This window comes from Drosophila biarmipes, chromosome 3R (assembly GCF_025231255.1).
Source record: "Drosophila biarmipes strain raj3 chromosome 3R, RU_DBia_V1.1, whole genome shotgun sequence".
Classification (NCBI taxonomy): Eukaryota; Metazoa; Arthropoda; class Insecta; order Diptera; family Drosophilidae; genus Drosophila; species Drosophila biarmipes.
In genome coordinates this window covers 16,312,595-16,329,784 of record NC_066616.1, presented here as the reverse complement: position 1 = coordinate 16,329,784, position 17,190 = coordinate 16,312,595, and the positions used below count along the sequence as shown (strand labels likewise).

Here is a 17,190-nt window from a genome sequence, read left to right as displayed (position 1 = left end):
GATATCGATTGGACAGTTATCGGGGACGCAATCGATAACTGTGCAGTTTGGCGGGCTAAAACTTACTTTTGAATTATAACGTTTTTATTGACGTTCAATGCTCACTATCAACTTTAAAAAGTCAGAACTTTTCAAGTAATAAAGCTAAATGTTGAATTCAGTCCTCAATCTATATAAAATTTACGCATTAAAAAGGTGTATTATCTAACGATCTTTGTTATTTATTGGCGCTTTCGACAGAGCCACACTGATCGATGTCTACAAAACGTATATAACGAAGAAGAAAGTAAAGGTTATAACAGAAAGTCGTTACTCCCTAAAAGGAGTAAGTTCAATAAAGCTGAAAAGTTGAAAGCAGTGAAGAGTTCAAAATGGCGGGTTAGTTGTCAACAGAACAAGTAATAACGAAGAACTGTGAAAATAGTTTATTTTTCCAGGTCCAAATCCATTTGCCAAGTTCCAGAAGTCTTTTACCCACGCAGGCACCCTCTACAAGTATTTCGATTTGGCCTCTATTGATAACAAATACAGTAAGTAGTTTGTTTACGGAGTAAGTTATTTTGTAGTGTTGGAGCTAGAACCAGATTTGCAAAATGTAAAGCCCCCCATATCATAGAAATGTTTTCCAACTAATAAAGCAACTTTCTTCATGGTGTCTTAATTCTTAATTAATTACGCCTCTAAAAAAAGAACAAACAATTTAAACCATATTTCAGTTCAGTCTTTAGGCAAGGAACGGTACGCAATGGTCTAAAAATAAGTAGTCTCTTATCTGAATTGCCCCCAACTAATCATGTACGAAAATTGAATTAGTTTATCTGTACCCATCGTGGAATTCTCCCTTCATAGGTTTTTGATAAGGGATCCCCTAGCTCTTGAGTTATTCGGGATTCGCTTATCATTATCAGATACAAAGGTGACGGCGATACTTTAGACATACATTAAGAATACATTTATTTCAAGTAGTGGAATATTTCAATAGGACTAATTGATTAGGTGTCGGGGTTTCCTCACCTGTGATGCTTGCACCTAATCAATAATGGTAAAATAATGTTACATTTTGTTTATAGATGAGCTGCCCTACTCCATCCGTGTGCTCTTGGAGTCGTCCGTGCGCAATTGTGATAACTTCCATGTTCTGGAGAAAGATGTGCAGAGCATCTTGAACTGGTCCCCGGCTATCAAGCTGGGATCCAATGATGTGGAGGTGTCCTTCAAGCCGGTTCGCGTCGTTTTTCACGTGAGTGGGGGATCATTAAATCTTAAAATTAACATTATGTTTAAAGTATTAATTAACTAAAAATATGTAAACATTTAAGGACTACACTGGTGTCCCCGTCATGGTGGACATTGCTGCCATGCGCGATGCTGTCTTGAAGCTGGGTGGTGATCCTGTGAAAGTAAATCCGGTCTGCCCCTCCGTCATGGTCATCGATCACTCCTTGCCGGTGGAGTTCCATCGTTCTACAGATGCCATGGCCAAGAACTTGGCTGTGGAGTTTCAGAGGAACAAGGAGCGTTTCACCTTCCTGAAGGTATTTATTATAAATATATCGTCATAGTTATTTTCTAACCCTTATTCCTTTGTAGTGGGCCGCGAAAGCCTTCGATAACATGTTGTGTGTTCCCCCTGGCTCTGGCATTATCCACCAAATTAACTTGGAGTACCTGGCCCATGTGGTCGTCGAGGAGGACAACAAGGATGGATCCAAAACCCTGTTCCCCGACAGCGTTGTGGGCACTGATTCGCACACCACGATGATCAATGGGCTGGGAGTTCTTGGCTGGGGAGTGGGAGGAATCGAGGCGGAAGCTACGATGCTGGGCCAATCCATCTCCATGGTGTTGCCCGAGGTTATTGGATACAAGCTGGAGGGAAAGCTGAACCCACTGGTCACCTCCACCGATCTAGTGCTGACCATCACCAAGCACCTTCGTGAGTTGGGAGTGGTGGGCAAGTTCGTGGAGTTCTACGGTCCCGGAGTGTCGGAACTCAGCATTGAAGACAGGGCCACCATCAGCAACATGTGTCCCGAATATGGAGCCACCATTGGATACTTCCCCGTGGATGAGAATACCCTTGAATACTTGAAGTTGTCGAGTGCGTAGCATTTAGATTGCTAATATAATATCCTTATTATCCCATCTTCAATTTTAAGACCGCTCGGAGAAGAAGATATCAATAATCCGGGAGTATCTAAAGGCTACCCGGCAGTTCCGCAATTTCGATAACCAAAATGAGGATCCCAAGTTCACACAGGTTTAAGAATAGTTTAGCTTATCTTTGTGATGTTTCTTATCGTTGAACTATTAATAGATTGCCTCATTAGACCTTTCCACTGTGGTTTCCTCAGTTTCTGGACCCAAGAGACCCCACGATCGCGTTTCCGTTTCAGATATGGCAAGGGATTTCAAATCTTGCCTGTCCAATCCAGTAAGTTGTTACTATTAAAAACCCTTTTTAAGGAATTAATGTTCTATAATATATTTTTCCATCAGGTTGGCTTCAAGGGCTTTGCAATTACTCCAGAGGCCCTGAGCGATGTTGGAGAATTGCAATGGGAGGATGGTAAGACCTATAATCTGCATCACGGATCCGTAGTCCTGGCGGCCATCACATCCTGCACAAATACTTCCAACCCCTCGGTGATGTTGGGTGCGGGTCTCCTGGCCAAGAAGGCTGTGGAGAAGGGTCTCGATGTTTTGCCCTACATCAAGACATCCCTATCGCCCGGATCTGGAGTGGTCTCTTACTACCTGGAACAATCTGGTGTCATTCCGTACCTTGAGAAACTGGGATTCAACATCGTGGGCTATGGCTGCATGACATGCAATGGCAACTCGGGACCCCTCCACGAAAAAGTGGTAAATGCCATTGAGGACAATAATCTGGTTTGCGCAGGAGTTTTATCCGGAAACCGAAACTTCGAGGGACGCATCCACCCCAACACCCGGGCAAACTACCTGGCCAGTCCTCTCCTGGTCATTGCATATGCCATTGCAGGCCGAGTGGACATTGACTTCGAGAAGGAACCTCTGGGCGTGGATGGCAATGGCAACAATGTGTTCCTGCGCGATATCTGGCCAACTCGATCGGAGGTCCAGAAGGTTGAGAACAAATACATCATTCCAGCCATATATCAGGATACATACAGTAAGTATATCCATATTTTGAATGTTTTATATTTATAAAATCTACTTTTCCAGGCAAGATTGAGCTGGGCACTCCGGAGTGGCAGTCGTTGCAGATACCAAATGGAAAACTATTTTCCTGGGACCCCGAGTCCACCTACATAAAGCAGGTGCCCTTCTTCGACGGCATGACCCGCGAGGTGCCCCAACTAAGGAGCATCGAGAACGCCCGCTGTCTGCTGCTGTTGGGCGACTTTACCACCACGGATCACATCTCTCCAGCTGGAGCGATAGCCAGGAACTCGCCAGCTGCTCGCTACCTCTCGGATCATAATGTAACACCCAGGGATTTCAATACGTACGGCACGCGACGTGGTCACGATGGAGTCATGTCCAGGGGGGCTTTCGGAAACATTCGTCTGGTCAACAAGCTAATCTCAAAGACCGGACCGCAGACGCTGCACATTCCCAGCGACGAGGTGCTGGACATCTTCGATGCTGCCCAGCGGTATCGCGAGGAGGGCACTCCACTGGTTCTGCTGGCTGGCAAGGATTACGGCAGTGGCAGCTCCCGCGATTGGGCGGCTAAGGGTCCTTATATGTTAGGTATCAAGGCCATCATTGCGGAGTCCTACGAGCGCATCCATCGGTCCAATCTGGTGGGCATGGGCATTATTCCCCTGCAGTTCCTGCCCGGCCAAAATCCTGAGACTTTGAAACTAACTGGCCGCGAGGTTTTCAACATTATTCTGTCGGAGAGCGACTTGAAACCGGGCCAGAAAATCAAGGTTAAAGTAAGATATCTGTGCCCTAAAAGGAAACATCTTGGAAGAGTTAATAATAATTATTGTATTTAATTATTAGGCTGATGACACTGTCTTTGAGGCTATCCTACGTTTCGATACCGATGTGGATATCGCTTATTACAGGAACGGTGGTATTCTTAACTACATGGTTCGAAAGATGTTGGCTAAATAGTTATTTGTGTGCATAGTTTTTGATGTGCACTTTATTAGCTTTTGTATAAATATAAATATATATTGATCTGCATAGCTCTCTAAATAAAATATCAATGTTAAAAAACTGTATTTTTGCTTTTATTAATTATTTTGAAATAAATAAAAGCAAATATTAAACAATATATATATCTGGTTAAAAAGGTCAATCAAAAGACCTGCGACCAAAATTATATTTGGTGCAGGTGAGCGGAACTCACTGGTTCTTGTATGATATATTTCAATTTTATGAATTTCAAGAATATACTTATATTGCGTAGCCAACTAGTTACACAACTTAAAAACGACCGTTTTAAATAATTGGTTTTAATTTAGTGAAATAATAAAACATCTAAAATTTTAGGTAGTACAGTTCTTTATAAAATTAAAACTGCGCGGGCTAAAAATACTGCCGGGTCCGGCGATATCAGCTACCATCCCTGCCTATCGATACATACCAAAAGCTGGCCAGTTCCAATCCGACTCGCTTCTCCAATCAGTTTCTTGCTTTGCTCGTCCGCAATAAGTTCAGTAAAGTCTCCCACAAACATGTCAGGTAGGCGATCAGTCCGCAGTTCCAGTTCCTTCGACTACTATCTTTCGCACCCCAAAATCCTGTGGCTTATATAACCCCCTAATATCACCACAGGCGCCAATCCCTTCGCTCAGTTCGAGAAAACTTTCTCGCAGGCCGGCACAACATACAAGTACTTTGACCTCGCCTCCATCGACAGCAAATATGGTAAGTGGTAAATGGATGCGGCCTAAAAAGGCTCCAAAAGGGGGCGTGTCTGTCGACGTGGTGGGCTGGGGATATGGGTTTAAACTGGGGCACATTTGCATAGCTAAATTGGGAAACAAGCTCCCGAAGAGCACCTGTTGAAGTTGGAGTTTGAACCCCCAGAAGAAAAAACAGAAACGCGAACACCTTGATTTGCAAGTCAGGCGGTGTCAATTGGAAGGTGCTCCCGCAGCTTTAAGTGGGTTTTCGTTGGCTCTCTATATAGGAAAGCGAAAGTTATCACCCCTGAGATTGCCTCATAATGGGGCTCGTCTACCGGTGATAACAAGTCGTATGCCTCCTAAATTCGAGTTTTTTTTGTACTCAACGTGCCCACTTATCAGCGATTTAAAGCCACTCAAATCTGCTGTTTGGGGTCGGGGTTCGAAGCTTCCCAAAATATCTGCAGACCAATGGAATGTTTTCACTGGAGCGGCGCGTGTCCCAAAATCGGGGGTCCGAGGTGAGGGCTTTCTTTGGTAGCTACTACCATTTAGTACCGCCTATCTGTCGCATCGAGTGGTGGGCAAACGCAATCATTGTGCCCTGATAACAGGCACCTCCTAACTCAGGCACTACTAGGGAAACTCTATAATGTGGAAAATGTTCTAGGTTTTTAGAGACCTTTTTAAAAAACTAAAACCATATTTCGGTGCCTATGTTCCCCCAAATTCTAGCTAAGATTATCTATCTAATTATCACCTCATATTTTTTTTAACTCCGAAGTTATATAAAGTTAAGCAATAAATTATACAAATTTATTTAGAATTTGTTATCAAAATTTGTACACCATAAGCATTTTATAATCTTATCTAAATAATATTCATATATATAGCTACTTTTACTTTTATGTATCTAGTTAAATTTTTACTATATACTAAAGAAAGATTTACTTTAATCTTAGATTTTGAAACTGAAATGTGTTAATAGAATCGTGATTTGCCAACTTGAGCTTTTATCTTTAAGTAACCTGTCGATAAGTATTTTCATTGACTTAAAGTGGTTAAGTAATGGGCATGTTATCTTTTTATTTAAAATAATAAAGGCCAGAACATGAGAGGTTCTACTGTAGTTGTGATGAAATTGAAGCTCTCAACTTTTTGATTAGTTCTTAAAATTTCCCACTTGTAGATCAGCTGCCCTACTCGATCCGGGTGCTGTTGGAGTCCGCGGTGCGCAACTGCGACAACTTCCATATCCTGGAGAAGGATGTGCAGAGCATCCTGGGATGGTCGCCAGCCCTCAAGCAGGGATCCAACGATGTGGAGGTGTCCTTCAAGCCAGCCCGTGTGATCCTGCAGGATTTCACCGGTGTGCCTGCTGTGGTGGACTTTGCCGCTATGCGCGACGCTGTCTTGGATCTGGGCGGCAATCCCGAGAAAATCAACCCCATCTGCCCCGCCGACTTGGTCATCGATCACTCGGTCCAGGTGGACTTTGCCCGTACTCCCGATGCTCTGACCAAGAACCAGACCCTGGAGTTTGAGCGCAACAAGGAGCGATTCACCTTCCTGAAGGTAGGTTAACTCATTTAAGCCTCTGCAGCCCTTTCTTAATGTTACTTCTTTCTACTTAGTGGGGAGCCAAGGCCTTCAACAACATGCTGATTGTGCCACCTGGCTCCGGAATTGTCCACCAGGTGAATCTGGAGTACTTGGCCCGCGTGGTGTTTGAAAACGACACTACCGATGGATCCAAGATCCTGTACCCCGACAGTGTTGTGGGCACTGATTCGCACACCACGATGATCAATGGTCTGGGAGTGCTGGGCTGGGGAGTTGGAGGAATCGAGGCCGAGGCTGTGATGCTGGGTCAGTCCATTTCCATGCTGTTGCCCGAGGTTATTGGCTACAAGTTGGTGGGAAAACTGAGCCCCCTGGTCACCTCCACCGATCTGGTGCTGACCATCACCAAGCACCTGCGTCAGTTGGGAGTGGTGGGCAAGTTCGTGGAGTTCTACGGTCCTGGAGTGGCGGAGCTCAGCATTGCCGATAGGGCCACCATCAGCAACATGTGTCCCGAATATGGAGCCACCGTGGGATACTTCCCCATCGATGAGAATACCCTGGGTTACATGAAGCAGACAAGTAGGGAACACTCTTCTTAATTTGAGTTATCATCTACATTTTATTTTATTACCTATTTAAGATCGCTCTGAGAAGAAGATCGACATCATTCGTCAGTATCTGAAGGCAACCCAGCAGTTGCGCAACTATGCTGATGAGGCCCAGGATCCCAAGTTCACCCAGGTTGGTAAATAAGATCATCCCAGCTTTCCTTTTAATTATATGCATTTAATCCACAGAGCATCACCTTGGATCTGGCCACCGTGGTTACCTCGGTTTCGGGTCCCAAGCGTCCCCATGATCGCGTTTCTGTCTCCGATATGCCAGCGGACTTCAAGGCGTGCCTGTCCAACCCAGTAAGTTTTAAATGATATCTTAGGAAAGTGAGTAAATCATAAATTTCCAAATTATCTCAGGTGGGTTTCAAGGGCTTCGCTATTGCCCCGGAGGCTCAGTCGGCCTCTGGCGAGTTCCAGTGGGATGACGGCAAGACCTACAAGCTGCAGCATGGATCCGTGGTCATTGCGGCCATCACATCCTGCACAAACACCTCGAATCCTTCGGTGATGCTGGGTGCAGGTCTCCTGGCCAAAAAGGCCGTGGAGAAGGGCCTGAACATCTTGCCCTACATCAAGACCTCGCTGTCTCCTGGCTCCGGAGTGGTCACCTATTATCTGAAGGAGTCTGGTGTCATTCCCTATCTGGAGAAGCTGGGCTTCGACATTGTGGGCTATGGCTGCATGACTTGCATTGGCAACTCAGGTCCTCTCGAGGAGAACGTGGTCAACACCATCGAGAAGAATGGACTCGTCTGCGCTGGAGTCCTGTCTGGCAACCGCAACTTCGAGGGTCGCATCCATCCCAATACCCGGGCGAACTACCTGGCCAGTCCTCTCCTGGTCATCGCTTACGCCATCGCAGGACGTGTGGACATTGACTTCGAGAAGGAACCTCTGGGCGTGGATGCCAATGGCAGGAACGTGTTTCTGCAGGACATCTGGCCAACCCGTTCGGAGATCCAGGAGGTGGAGAACAAGCATGTGATCCCCGCCATGTTCCAGGAGGTGTACAGTAAGTACTCTAGATTCTCCTTTTACCATAAGTGTATTTTAAAAACCTTTTCCTTCAAGGCAAGATCGAGCTGGGCTCCCAGGACTGGCAGACCCTGGAGGTGTCCGAGGGCAAGCTCTTCTCCTGGAGCGCAGATTCCACCTACATCAAGCGTCCTCCCTTCTTCGAGGGCATGACCCGTGACCTGCCCAAGCTGCAGAGCATCAAGAAGGCGCGTTGCCTGCTCTTCCTGGGCGACTCCGTGACCACGGACCACATCTCGCCGGCTGGATCCATTGCCAGGACCTCGCCAGCTGCTCGATTCCTGTCCGAGAGGAACATCACGCCGCGTGATTTCAACTCGTACGGATCACGTCGTGGCAACGATGCCATAATGTCGCGCGGCACCTTCGCCAACATTCGGTTGGTCAACAAGCTGGTCTCGAAGACCGGTCCACGCACCGTGCACATTCCCAGCCAGGAGGAGCTGGACATCTTCGATGCCGCCGAGCGCTACCGCGAGGAGGGCACTCCTTTGGTTCTCGTGGTGGGCAAGGACTACGGCAGCGGCAGCTCCCGAGATTGGGCCGCCAAGGGTCCCTTCCTGCTGGGCGTGAAGGCTGTGATCGCGGAGTCCTACGAGCGCATCCACCGCTCCAACCTGGTGGGCATGGGCATTATTCCCCTGCAGTTCCTGCCGGGCCAGAGTGCCGAAACCCTGAACCTGACTGGTCGGGAGGTGTACAACATCGCCCTGCCCGAGAGCGACTTGAAACCGGGTCAGAAGATCCAGGTGGAGGTAATTAATTGGGTCTTCCTACTACTGGTCTTGGTATAATACTTAACCATCTTTTCTGCAGGCTGATGGCACCATCTTCGAGACCGTTCTGCGCTTCGACACCGAGGTGGACATCACCTACTACAAGAACGGCGGCATCCTCAACTACATGATCCGCAAGATGCTCTCCTAAGCAGCCCATTTCATATTGTTTTTATTTGTATATTCCAGTTGCATTTCTACACTGTAAATTGTAGTACCCTAAGTTTTTAATTTGTGGTGGTGCTTCCCCAACCTGGTCAAACCAATAAAGTAAGCCCCTATTCTTGGTATCCAATCAAAAAATTGACTCTTAATTTGGGAATTAAATTGGGAATGAAGTGCGTTAATAGGGATTCTAATTTGGATAAACCAGCTTAAAAATAAAGTGATAAATATTCTTATAATGATAAACATTCTTATAATTTTTAAAATGCTGGTTCGTCTTTCTTGATAGCTTTTGAAGATTTTCCGATGGCACAAAATCTTACCTTCTGAATTTCTCAAGTTAACTCTCAGCTAAATCGCAGCTTACCTGATAGTATTTCAACTTTAAAAGTATCCAGGATGTACGATTTCTTCCTTTTTGAAATTCTTGGGCACAAAATAGTGAACCCCTGTTGAACAAATTTCGCTCTCATGAGATAAACAAAGCCCAGTGATGCTTGAAATGCGACACGACTGAACTGTGTGTATCCCATAAACTGAAACCGGGGGACCCCTTCCTGCAGGATTCACTCAAGGCACTCAAGACACTCGGACGATCTAGGCTGCTTACAAAAGAGCTATCTAAAAGAAACAGCAACTGTGATATGTGAAAAATGCATGGGTAAAATCACGGCTACTATTTCCTTAGATAACTCGATATAAATTCAGGACGCGATCCAAGTTCCGAGGCGGCATTGCAAAAGTCATTTGATTATTTTCACTGATTGCTCAAGGGGGCTGAGAACACCGATTTACCAACCGCGACACGTACTATTCCAGAACTAAAACCTGAGAGTTGGCCATCCAGCTCTTATAAGCACGGTGCAATGGCCGCTGCCAGCGCATCAGGTTTCCTGCTCGATGGTCGATCGCGGATCGTGGATCGTCTATAGGTTCTGCGCCGAATTGCATGGCCAAAATTCGCTGAGCCCTGCAGTTGGCTTTCTGTTTTGCTGGCATGCTCGACATTTTTATGCCGAATTACCAAAAATTGTGAAGCCCGCTTCTCGGTTCTTTGTGGCTGCACTTTGTTCGGCTTCCAAAGCCCGGCGCACTGAACCCGGCATCGGTTATTGGATCGGTTTTTAGGGGGTTACGGTGGGCCCCCGGTGGCTTCCGCAAACGGATTGACCCACAATTACGTCCAAGGGTCAATGAACATGTAGTCACGTTGCGAGATTTTAGAGCAATGCGATTTTGGGTCAGCTGCTGGTATTGTTTAGTGTTTTTATAAAGCTTATTTTATTTTCCACCCACCCAATTGTACAAAAAAAAATTATAGATTTGATTGTAAAGTGTAACATTTTTAAAAACTACCCAAAATATTGAAGAAGGGAAGTTAAATAAGAATATTTATCCAAAATATGTTACAATATTAATGGTTCGCCCAAAACATTCGTTTTTTTTTAACCCAAACAAGTAGTGAAATTCGTCAGATCCTTTAGAATTCAATACCTTTATCCAACAAAAACTTCATAAAAGTTGTTAGATTTACATTTTAAATAAACCGCCGTCATTTGAATATTATCGATATTTAAAGACTACAGCCAATTTTGTTTTCCACATACCGGAATCACCCTGTGTACAGTATTGTTCGGGCATTTTAGAGTGCCCATTCCTTGGAGCTGGCCGATAGCATCCTCCTATGTTTCGAAATCATCGATCACACCGATACATCTATTCGGCTTGCAAAAAGTATTTATATAAATATAATTATATTTATAAGGAAAAAGCGACGATGCTGTAATTTTGTGAGCCTCAGGCAGTGGATAAAGCGATCCGGAGTCCAATGAGCACCTTTGGCGCCACGTGCCAGACGATGAGGAGGCGCTAGGGCGCAGGATACAGCCGCATTTCGGCCGGAACGCTGGCCGATTTTCAGGAGACGAGGCAGAGTCAGTAGGAGGAATAAATTAAGTCTGATTTTAAGCGATCTGGATATGGAGACTGATTACCAGAACTATGTGGAGTCGCTGTCGGGCGTGTCCTCCGACGAGGACGACATCTCAACGGTGGACAGCTCCGATGAGTCCTCGGAGGAGACGACTCCCACGCCATTATCGGCCCCAAGGACACGGAATCTGGTGCAGATGCTCTACGACAGGGAGGTGGGTCAGCCATTAGGAATACTTTTTACCTACACCTGGCATTCATAGTCATAGCTCGTATCATTCAGTAGCAGCTTTTTTATAACCCATTAACCAAGGGGGTCAGCTTTTCAGTTCAAGGTCTGTGTACATTTTATTTTACGGAAACACCGGAAAGTTATTGCGATTGATTATTACTCGAAGGTGCGGGGGTACATATAGTATGGGTATAGTATAGAATATTTAATATATGTACAGGTAGGAGGAGCTAAAGGGATTACGAAAGACATGCGCAAGAATATCATAAGTGGGAAGTTTTTCTTAGTTTTTATTTTAGAACTACTTGATTATGTACGAGGCGTGTACTTATATTAACGTTTGGTTAACCACTTGTAACATATACCTATTTTCTACATTATATTGTGTTCTCAGCGCACAGGATACTTCTCAGGCTCCTCCAGGGCTGGCCAAAAGCAACAGCTTCCTTACGACAGAGTGCCAAATAGATTAAAGCTATACCTCAAGGATGTCTTGGCCAGCAGTTTGTTGGAGGGGTAAGTTCCTATTAGGGATCGCTTCTGAATAACTCAATCTCTAAACGGAATATCCTTACAGGCACATATTCATGGGCCTCACTGCTTGCGGCCAGTACATGCTCAGCCATCGGGTGGTGTGCAACGACAGCTCATCGCTCAATCACTACTCCTTCAACATGGGCTATAAGTACACGTAAGAACTACCGCCTTATCAACATAAATCTAATCTTACGCCCTTCCATTCTTACAAAATACAAGAATTATACCTCCCTATCGCATTTTTAAGCAACAACAATATTATAATTTAACTATAATTTCCCCCAGTCTGTACTTTTGGCTGTTTCAACCCCACAAGAGGCTGCGCCACTTTTTCTCGCGCCGCCTCTTCGACGATCATTTGGTGGATAACATTAAGACTGTAACTATGACGCAGTGGAAGAACACGCAGCACCAGATTCTGGTTATCCACGGGGCTGCTACGGAGGAGGGAGAAGATAGTTATATCACATATGTCAAAGTTCCTAAATTGGGTTGTTTGGAGTGCAAGAAACTCAACGACGACGGTCCATGTGAGTGCTAATAATCCACTTCTTAAGTTATCAATAAAATAAACCCGTTCCCCCATTAGATTCCTTTTACAATGCGCACTGCCTTAACTGCCACTTAACGGTGCACACCAAATACTCCTCGACTGAAACGGATCCGGCATTTGAGCCGAAAATCAATCTGCTTTGCCCAGAGCGCATTCTGATCATCTCCAATGGGTTTATGCACATGCTGCGCATCGATGTAGACACGCAGGCCGTGACCTCGGGCAGCAACTACCTTCCCCAACAGAGCCTCGTCCTGCCCAGTCTTCAAGCGCAACCGCAGTTGCAAGCGCAGTCCTTCTTGCTGCCCAGATCTCTAGCCAGCGAGGAGGACCGCTCATCGGCAGTCTTCACACCCTCCGGATCGGAGGCGGAGTCCGGAAATGAGCAAAGCGTAGTGGCCCGCATCATAGCCGACTTTAGCGACATTGAAAGCGAACATGCACAGCGGTTGAGCCAACCCAGCAACAGTTATAACATTAACAACAACGAGGTGCACTCCGGGAGCAATGTCTGCTGTTCACCAAAGGCGTACGAAAAGCTTGTTTTCACACCACACGGCAGTCCCACTGTGGTTACGGGCTTAAATAACATGACTCTGCCGGAAACCACGCTGCCGGTCTCAAAATCTCTTGCCAATGAAGCTAGTCCGCCGCGAAGGCGCAACCAGCGCATAGTCACCAAGTTCCGCAACGGCATCACTACCATAGATTTGCAGGTGGGTATTAATGCACAGAGAAATATTATTTTTTTATAATAAAATCGGATTAAATTAATATCTTTCAGAGTCCACCCAGTTCTAGCTCGATGACGGACAAATCAAATGCCTATGAGTTCTCAGAAGACAATGAGAAGTACGAAAAGATCTCCACTTTCCGCAAGCGACGTTTGGCGGAGAAGAAGTACGAGTTCTCTGAGGACAACTCAGAGAATATAATACCTTTCACCAAGGTGCGCTTGGCGGTTCGTGCGTTCAATGCCTCGACCTCCAGTTCCTCGGCTCGCAGCTTTCATCGCTTTTCACCCACGGCGCACTTCTTTCACAACTCGCCCTGCGCCTCGCCCTCCTCCTCGCCACATCCCTCCCAGCCGGCACAGACGCCCCCGCATCTGGGATTTCGTTCACCACCGTCCAGTTCCATGCTGATGCGTTCGCCCAGCCGCAATGCCAACTCGGCTCAGATTTTTAACCAGAAATCGCCGCCGTTATCACAGGCCACTCAGCAAATGCTCAGCTACAAGCCAGTGGGTCCTTTAGGAGCACTCTCCCCACTACAGGTGTCGTTGGCCAAGCGTTTTGAGATAGGTGGCTCCATGTCTCCGAATGCCGGTTTGTCCTTTCTGTCACCAAGACGGGATGAGCCTAGGATTGTGGAGATGCCAGTGCAGGGCGGTGTGATGCCTGAGAAACCCGTGTGCACCAAGAAGCTAAGACGACGCTATGTGGAAGAGGACGATGCAACCTCGGTCATCACCAGCGAAGAGGGTAAGCGACAACTCATATCAATAAAGTGACGATTTTTAAACAAACATATTCCGTTTCATTAGACGACTGTATATCGCCGGGCTATCATACCTCGCTGCCAATGGAAGTCCACGGATCCTGTTACTCGGAGATGCAGATGATCTCACAGGCCTCGTATCAGCGTCTGCGCTGTAGCAGCGTGGTCATCACCCAACACTCTTTCGACCTGGAGACCTTCACGTACTATGTGATCAGCCTGCTGTGCCAGAAGCACCAGAAGATCTACAACGTGTTCTACGACTGGGCGTACGAGGTGATCAACGTGTGTCCTCTGAGTCAGAGTATCGCCTGCATGCTGATGGCTCAGTTCTCGGCGCGCGATCAGCCCATGGCGACCTGTTTGCACTGCACCGGTCGGATAGACTGCGTGTTTCACAACAGGCAGTACGAGTGTCGCATACTGTTTACGTGGAACATGGAAAGCGGCCAGTGGCAGGTGCTCGACTATGGAGAATTGAAGGAGGTGCCTGAGAAATTTAGCCCGCTAAAGCGGCTGGGTAAGGCTCGGCTCACGTTTGCTCAAATGGCCAGGAAGATGGGTCAGGATATGGCCCTCGGTGTGGCACGCAACTTGCCCGACTACACCTCGAATCTGCGAGTGCTCAACTCAGATATCCGAAAGTCCAAGTTGTACATCAGTGATCTCGACAACATGGTGGAATTCCATTTGAAGCGCACACACCAGGAGACGCTGTGAGCTCATTGTTTGCTGGCCACATATGTATACTCACTGATAAAATGATTTTTTCCATTACATTAAAAGCTGGCGAATTTGGTTTGTAGTTGACCATAACACGTTTTAATATTTGATCACGTTAAATCATCTAAAGTTGAAACAAAAGATATACATATTCGTCACAATTAACGTTGAAATATGACAGCTTTTATAGTAATGAAAACCATCCATTTAAGCAGTGTTATTAATTCATAAAACTCGCTAAGGTTGCGTGCATCTAGTTCAGTTCTAAACACAAACAACGTGTGCTGTATTTAGTATTTAGTTACCTTTACCTTAATTAGTGCAACGAAACGCTTTTCAAAAGGTTGAAACGCGTCCTAATTTCGACTGAAGTCATTTAAGTAATCTACAATCTAGTTTTAAGTTCCGGAGCTCGACTCCTGCCCTGCTCATACTTACACACAATATACTTTTTTGATATTCGAGACTTCGATTCAACTATTAGCTGTAATATTAGTTAGAAACTCCTTTCGAACTGCGGTACTAGTAATTAAAGTATCCGTCTAGTTAGTGAAACCCTCGTCTAACTGGCGATTGGTGAATATACAGTTATAATCAAACTTAGAAACTATGTTTCAAGATAAAATTAAACACTTAACATATATTTCATGATATTGTTATGGCAAATATAAGACATCGCAGTAACCTAATGTAGTTTATTTAACTAATTCCGCATCAGCTGATTTCTCAAATTCTTGGGGACGACTGTTGGTAGTAAAATCAGTGGCAGTACCTTCCCTATTCTGGATGCTACAAGAAGGGAGCTATTGCAATGGATGTTAAAGATGATATATTTTCACAGAATACCCACCGCTTGCGTATTGACTTGAGCATTTCCTGATTGCAGAATGTGGCCACAAATATTATCATTCCCTGACTGCAGTTTATATAATCGTTTAAGGCGACTAAGGGCTGCAGAGCATTCTCCATTTCGCACACAAAGGCAATGATTTCGAGAAACCAACTTCCTCCCATTATGATAAACAGGCGCAGATATATGCGATAGCTGGAAGCAGGGTAATTTTTAGGGTTTATCAAAGGAAATATATTTCTTTGTACTTCGCTTGGTTCCTTGACTCTCTTTGCTGTTCGCACTTGTTCAGCACTTTCTGGTTGTTTCTGTTCTCCACATAAATGTACCGGGTTGTTAGGAAGAACATCGCACCGTTCAGAACTATCAAAATCGCCAACGGGGCATACAAATAAAGCATTGCTGACCATCTTTCGCCTGAAATAATAAACATTTAAATATTATAATAATAAAGATGTTAGTTGATTTTCTGCCGAACTCACTGCATATCCAGCATGAAAATAATCCCACAGCCGGAGTGTAGGGATTATACAGTTCTGTGTTTAAAAATGAATCCAACAGAAAAATTAAGGTGGTTAAAAACCCAGCAGAGCTCCAAACAACAACGTTGTAATTGAAGAAACTGCTCCTGTTGTTCTTGTAGAAACTATGGAATCTTTGTGTGTAGAATCTCCTCCAGACATCAAAACTGATGGCTGAAAGCCACAGAAAAGTTGCCATCACTGTAAAGTAGCCAGCGTAACCTGATAAAGAACTAGCTTATATAGACATTTAAATATGAATCTAATGTGTTTACCTGTAAGGTAACAGATGAGAGTGCCAGGACTAAATATCTCAAACATGCTAATGATATTTAGAAGAAAGGTCAATGCCAGGCAGGTGAAGTAGAGATTGCAGCACTTGCCATGAAGAGACTGGAACTTTGGTAGCAACAGGTAGGCCGCAATAGTTATGGCCATGAAGAAGGTGGAGCTTGCCTTCACTGGAATGCTGATTTTTGATAAGACAGAATCATATACATTTATAAACCTACCATATGCCAATGTCATAGATCGCTTCTCAATGCAGTTAAAGGCGACAATAAGGCTGTAGTTGTTTCCGGTGCTCGTCAACTGAGGCTGCAAGCAAAATTCCTGCTTCGATAAATGTCGCGCATCGAAGTGACGAAATAACGAGCCATTCTGTAAATTTATTTTTTATATAATCCGAGTGGAATATAATTTACATTTCAGTTTTATCCACCCACCTCATATAGCGACCACATATCTTCCTTGAACACCTCGGCATCCAGAGAGTAATGTTTCTCGCAAGGAAGGGGAAGATCTTGCTGCACTACCATGTCACTTAAAATGTGTTTCCTTATCACTGATCCATTGATTTGCGTTACGTCCAGGGTGTAATCATAGGTGAGATCCTCATCAACTTCTTCGGAGCACTTAGTGCCATCCATTAGCTTTTTGGGATGACAGCAAAACCGGATGCAACTCTTTAACTTGCACACACAGCCTCGGGTGTGATTGGGAACCGATTCCCTTTCCCCATCGTAATTTATTTCATAGTCATAATCCCCTGTAAGTTCTGCGGGAACTATGATATCTTGGTACTTATACGATCCATTTGCTAACTTTTGACTGTCCTCTAATTTAACCGTATCAAAATAGTTACAGTTTGGGATATCTCCAGACTGGACACTGGTCAAAAGGACGCTTAATATTAAATAAATTATAATGAGTTTTTTCAATGGAATCAACATTTTTTTGATATGTATATTCTCCGCACGGCCGACTGTCAATGGCAACAACTCGATTCATAATAAATGATCACCAACAGCCACTCAGCTTGCTTCTTATCAAA

At 45.1% G+C, this 17,190-nt stretch overlaps 4 protein-coding genes across 6 annotated transcripts; 3 read left to right on the top strand and 1 right to left on the bottom strand.

Moving 5' to 3' along the window:
• The first annotated feature begins 270 nt into the window (after positions 1-270).
• On the top strand, positions 271-4,119 carry LOC108031034 (cytoplasmic aconitate hydratase). Its single transcript, XM_017104236.3, has 10 exons — positions 271-378; positions 438-530; positions 1,071-1,240; positions 1,320-1,535; positions 1,591-2,101; positions 2,160-2,260; positions 2,318-2,434; positions 2,500-3,154; positions 3,208-3,926; positions 3,997-4,119. Exons 1-10 carry the CDS (start codon positions 372-374, stop codon positions 4,108-4,110), a joined length of 2,703 nt encoding a protein of 900 aa, XP_016959725.1. The 5' UTR covers positions 271-371; the 3' UTR covers positions 4,111-4,119.
• A 257-nt stretch (positions 4,120-4,376) lies between these two features.
• LOC108031033 (cytoplasmic aconitate hydratase) lies at positions 4,377-9,147 on the top strand. The gene is made up of 10 exons (XM_017104235.3): positions 4,377-4,404; positions 4,492-4,683; positions 4,777-4,869; positions 6,040-6,425; positions 6,485-6,995; positions 7,057-7,157; positions 7,214-7,330; positions 7,391-8,045; positions 8,105-8,823; positions 8,885-9,147. The coding sequence occupies exons 1-10, from the start codon at positions 4,377-4,379 to the stop codon at positions 8,993-8,995; spliced, it is 2,913 nt and encodes a 970-aa protein (XP_016959724.1). The 3' UTR covers positions 8,996-9,147.
• A 1,550-nt stretch (positions 9,148-10,697) lies between these two features.
• LOC108031971 (uncharacterized) lies at positions 10,698-15,170 on the top strand. Its single transcript, XM_017105765.3, has 7 exons — positions 10,698-11,156; positions 11,568-11,689; positions 11,751-11,864; positions 11,996-12,240; positions 12,300-12,979; positions 13,048-13,747; positions 13,810-15,170. Exons 1-7 carry the CDS (start codon positions 10,989-10,991, stop codon positions 14,481-14,483), a joined length of 2,703 nt encoding a protein of 900 aa, XP_016961254.1. The 5' UTR covers positions 10,698-10,988; the 3' UTR covers positions 14,484-15,170.
• Positions 15,107-17,120, bottom strand: LOC108031032 (probable G-protein coupled receptor Mth-like 11). Of its 3 annotated transcripts, XM_050889274.1 has the most exons (7): positions 16,583-17,120; positions 16,370-16,517; positions 16,133-16,318; positions 15,819-16,079; positions 15,585-15,753; positions 15,337-15,531; positions 15,107-15,275 (listed from the first exon to the last, which is right to left on the bottom strand). In XM_050889274.1, the coding sequence occupies exons 1-7, from the start codon at positions 17,087-17,089 to the stop codon at positions 15,182-15,184; spliced, it is 1,560 nt and encodes a 519-aa protein (XP_050745231.1). In that variant the 5' UTR covers positions 17,090-17,120; the 3' UTR covers positions 15,107-15,181. The 3 variants fall into 3 exon arrangements, with proteins under 3 accessions (XP_050745231.1, XP_043946836.1, XP_050745232.1); XM_044090901.2 differs by having other exon boundaries at positions 16,133-16,517; XM_050889275.1 differs by lacking the exon at positions 16,583-17,120 and having other exon boundaries at positions 16,133-16,326; positions 16,370-16,492.
• Between the last annotated feature and the right edge of the window lie 70 nt (positions 17,121-17,190).

Bases quoted from the DNA above. Each gene is read 5' to 3' on its own strand.
- LOC108031034 (XM_017104236.3), top strand. The intron at 2,435-2,499 runs GTAAGTTGTTAC...TTTTTCCATCAG, and splicing joins AATCTTGCCTGTCCAATCCA to GTTGGCTTCAAGGGCTTTGC. The intron at 3,155-3,207 runs GTAAGTATATCC...CTACTTTTCCAG, and splicing joins CATATATCAGGATACATACA to GCAAGATTGAGCTGGGCACT.
- LOC108031033 (XM_017104235.3), top strand. From the start codon at position 4,377: ATGAATTTCAAGAATATACTTATATTGC. The intron at 7,158-7,213 runs GTTGGTAAATAA...TTTAATCCACAG, and splicing joins AGGATCCCAAGTTCACCCAG to AGCATCACCTTGGATCTGGC. The intron at 7,331-7,390 runs GTAAGTTTTAAA...AAATTATCTCAG, and splicing joins AGGCGTGCCTGTCCAACCCA to GTGGGTTTCAAGGGCTTCGC.
- LOC108031971 (XM_017105765.3), top strand. From the start codon at position 10,989: ATGGAGACTGATTACCAGAACTATGTGGAGTCGCTGTCGGGCGTGTCC. The intron at 11,157-11,567 runs GTGGGTCAGCCA...TTGTGTTCTCAG, and splicing joins AGATGCTCTACGACAGGGAG to CGCACAGGATACTTCTCAGG. The intron at 12,241-12,299 runs GTGAGTGCTAAT...TTCCCCCATTAG, and splicing joins ACTCAACGACGACGGTCCAT to ATTCCTTTTACAATGCGCAC.
- LOC108031032 (XM_044090901.2), bottom strand. From the start codon at position 17,089: ATGTTGATTCCATTGAAAAAACTCATTATAATTTATTTAATATTAAGC. The intron at 16,080-16,132 runs GTAAACACATTA...GTTCTTTATCAG, and splicing joins TCTCATCTGTTACCTTACAG to GTTACGCTGGCTACTTTACA. The intron at 15,276-15,336 runs GTGGGTATTCTG...CCCTTCTTGTAG, and splicing joins CTCAAGTCAATACGCAAGCG to CATCCAGAATAGGGAAGGTA.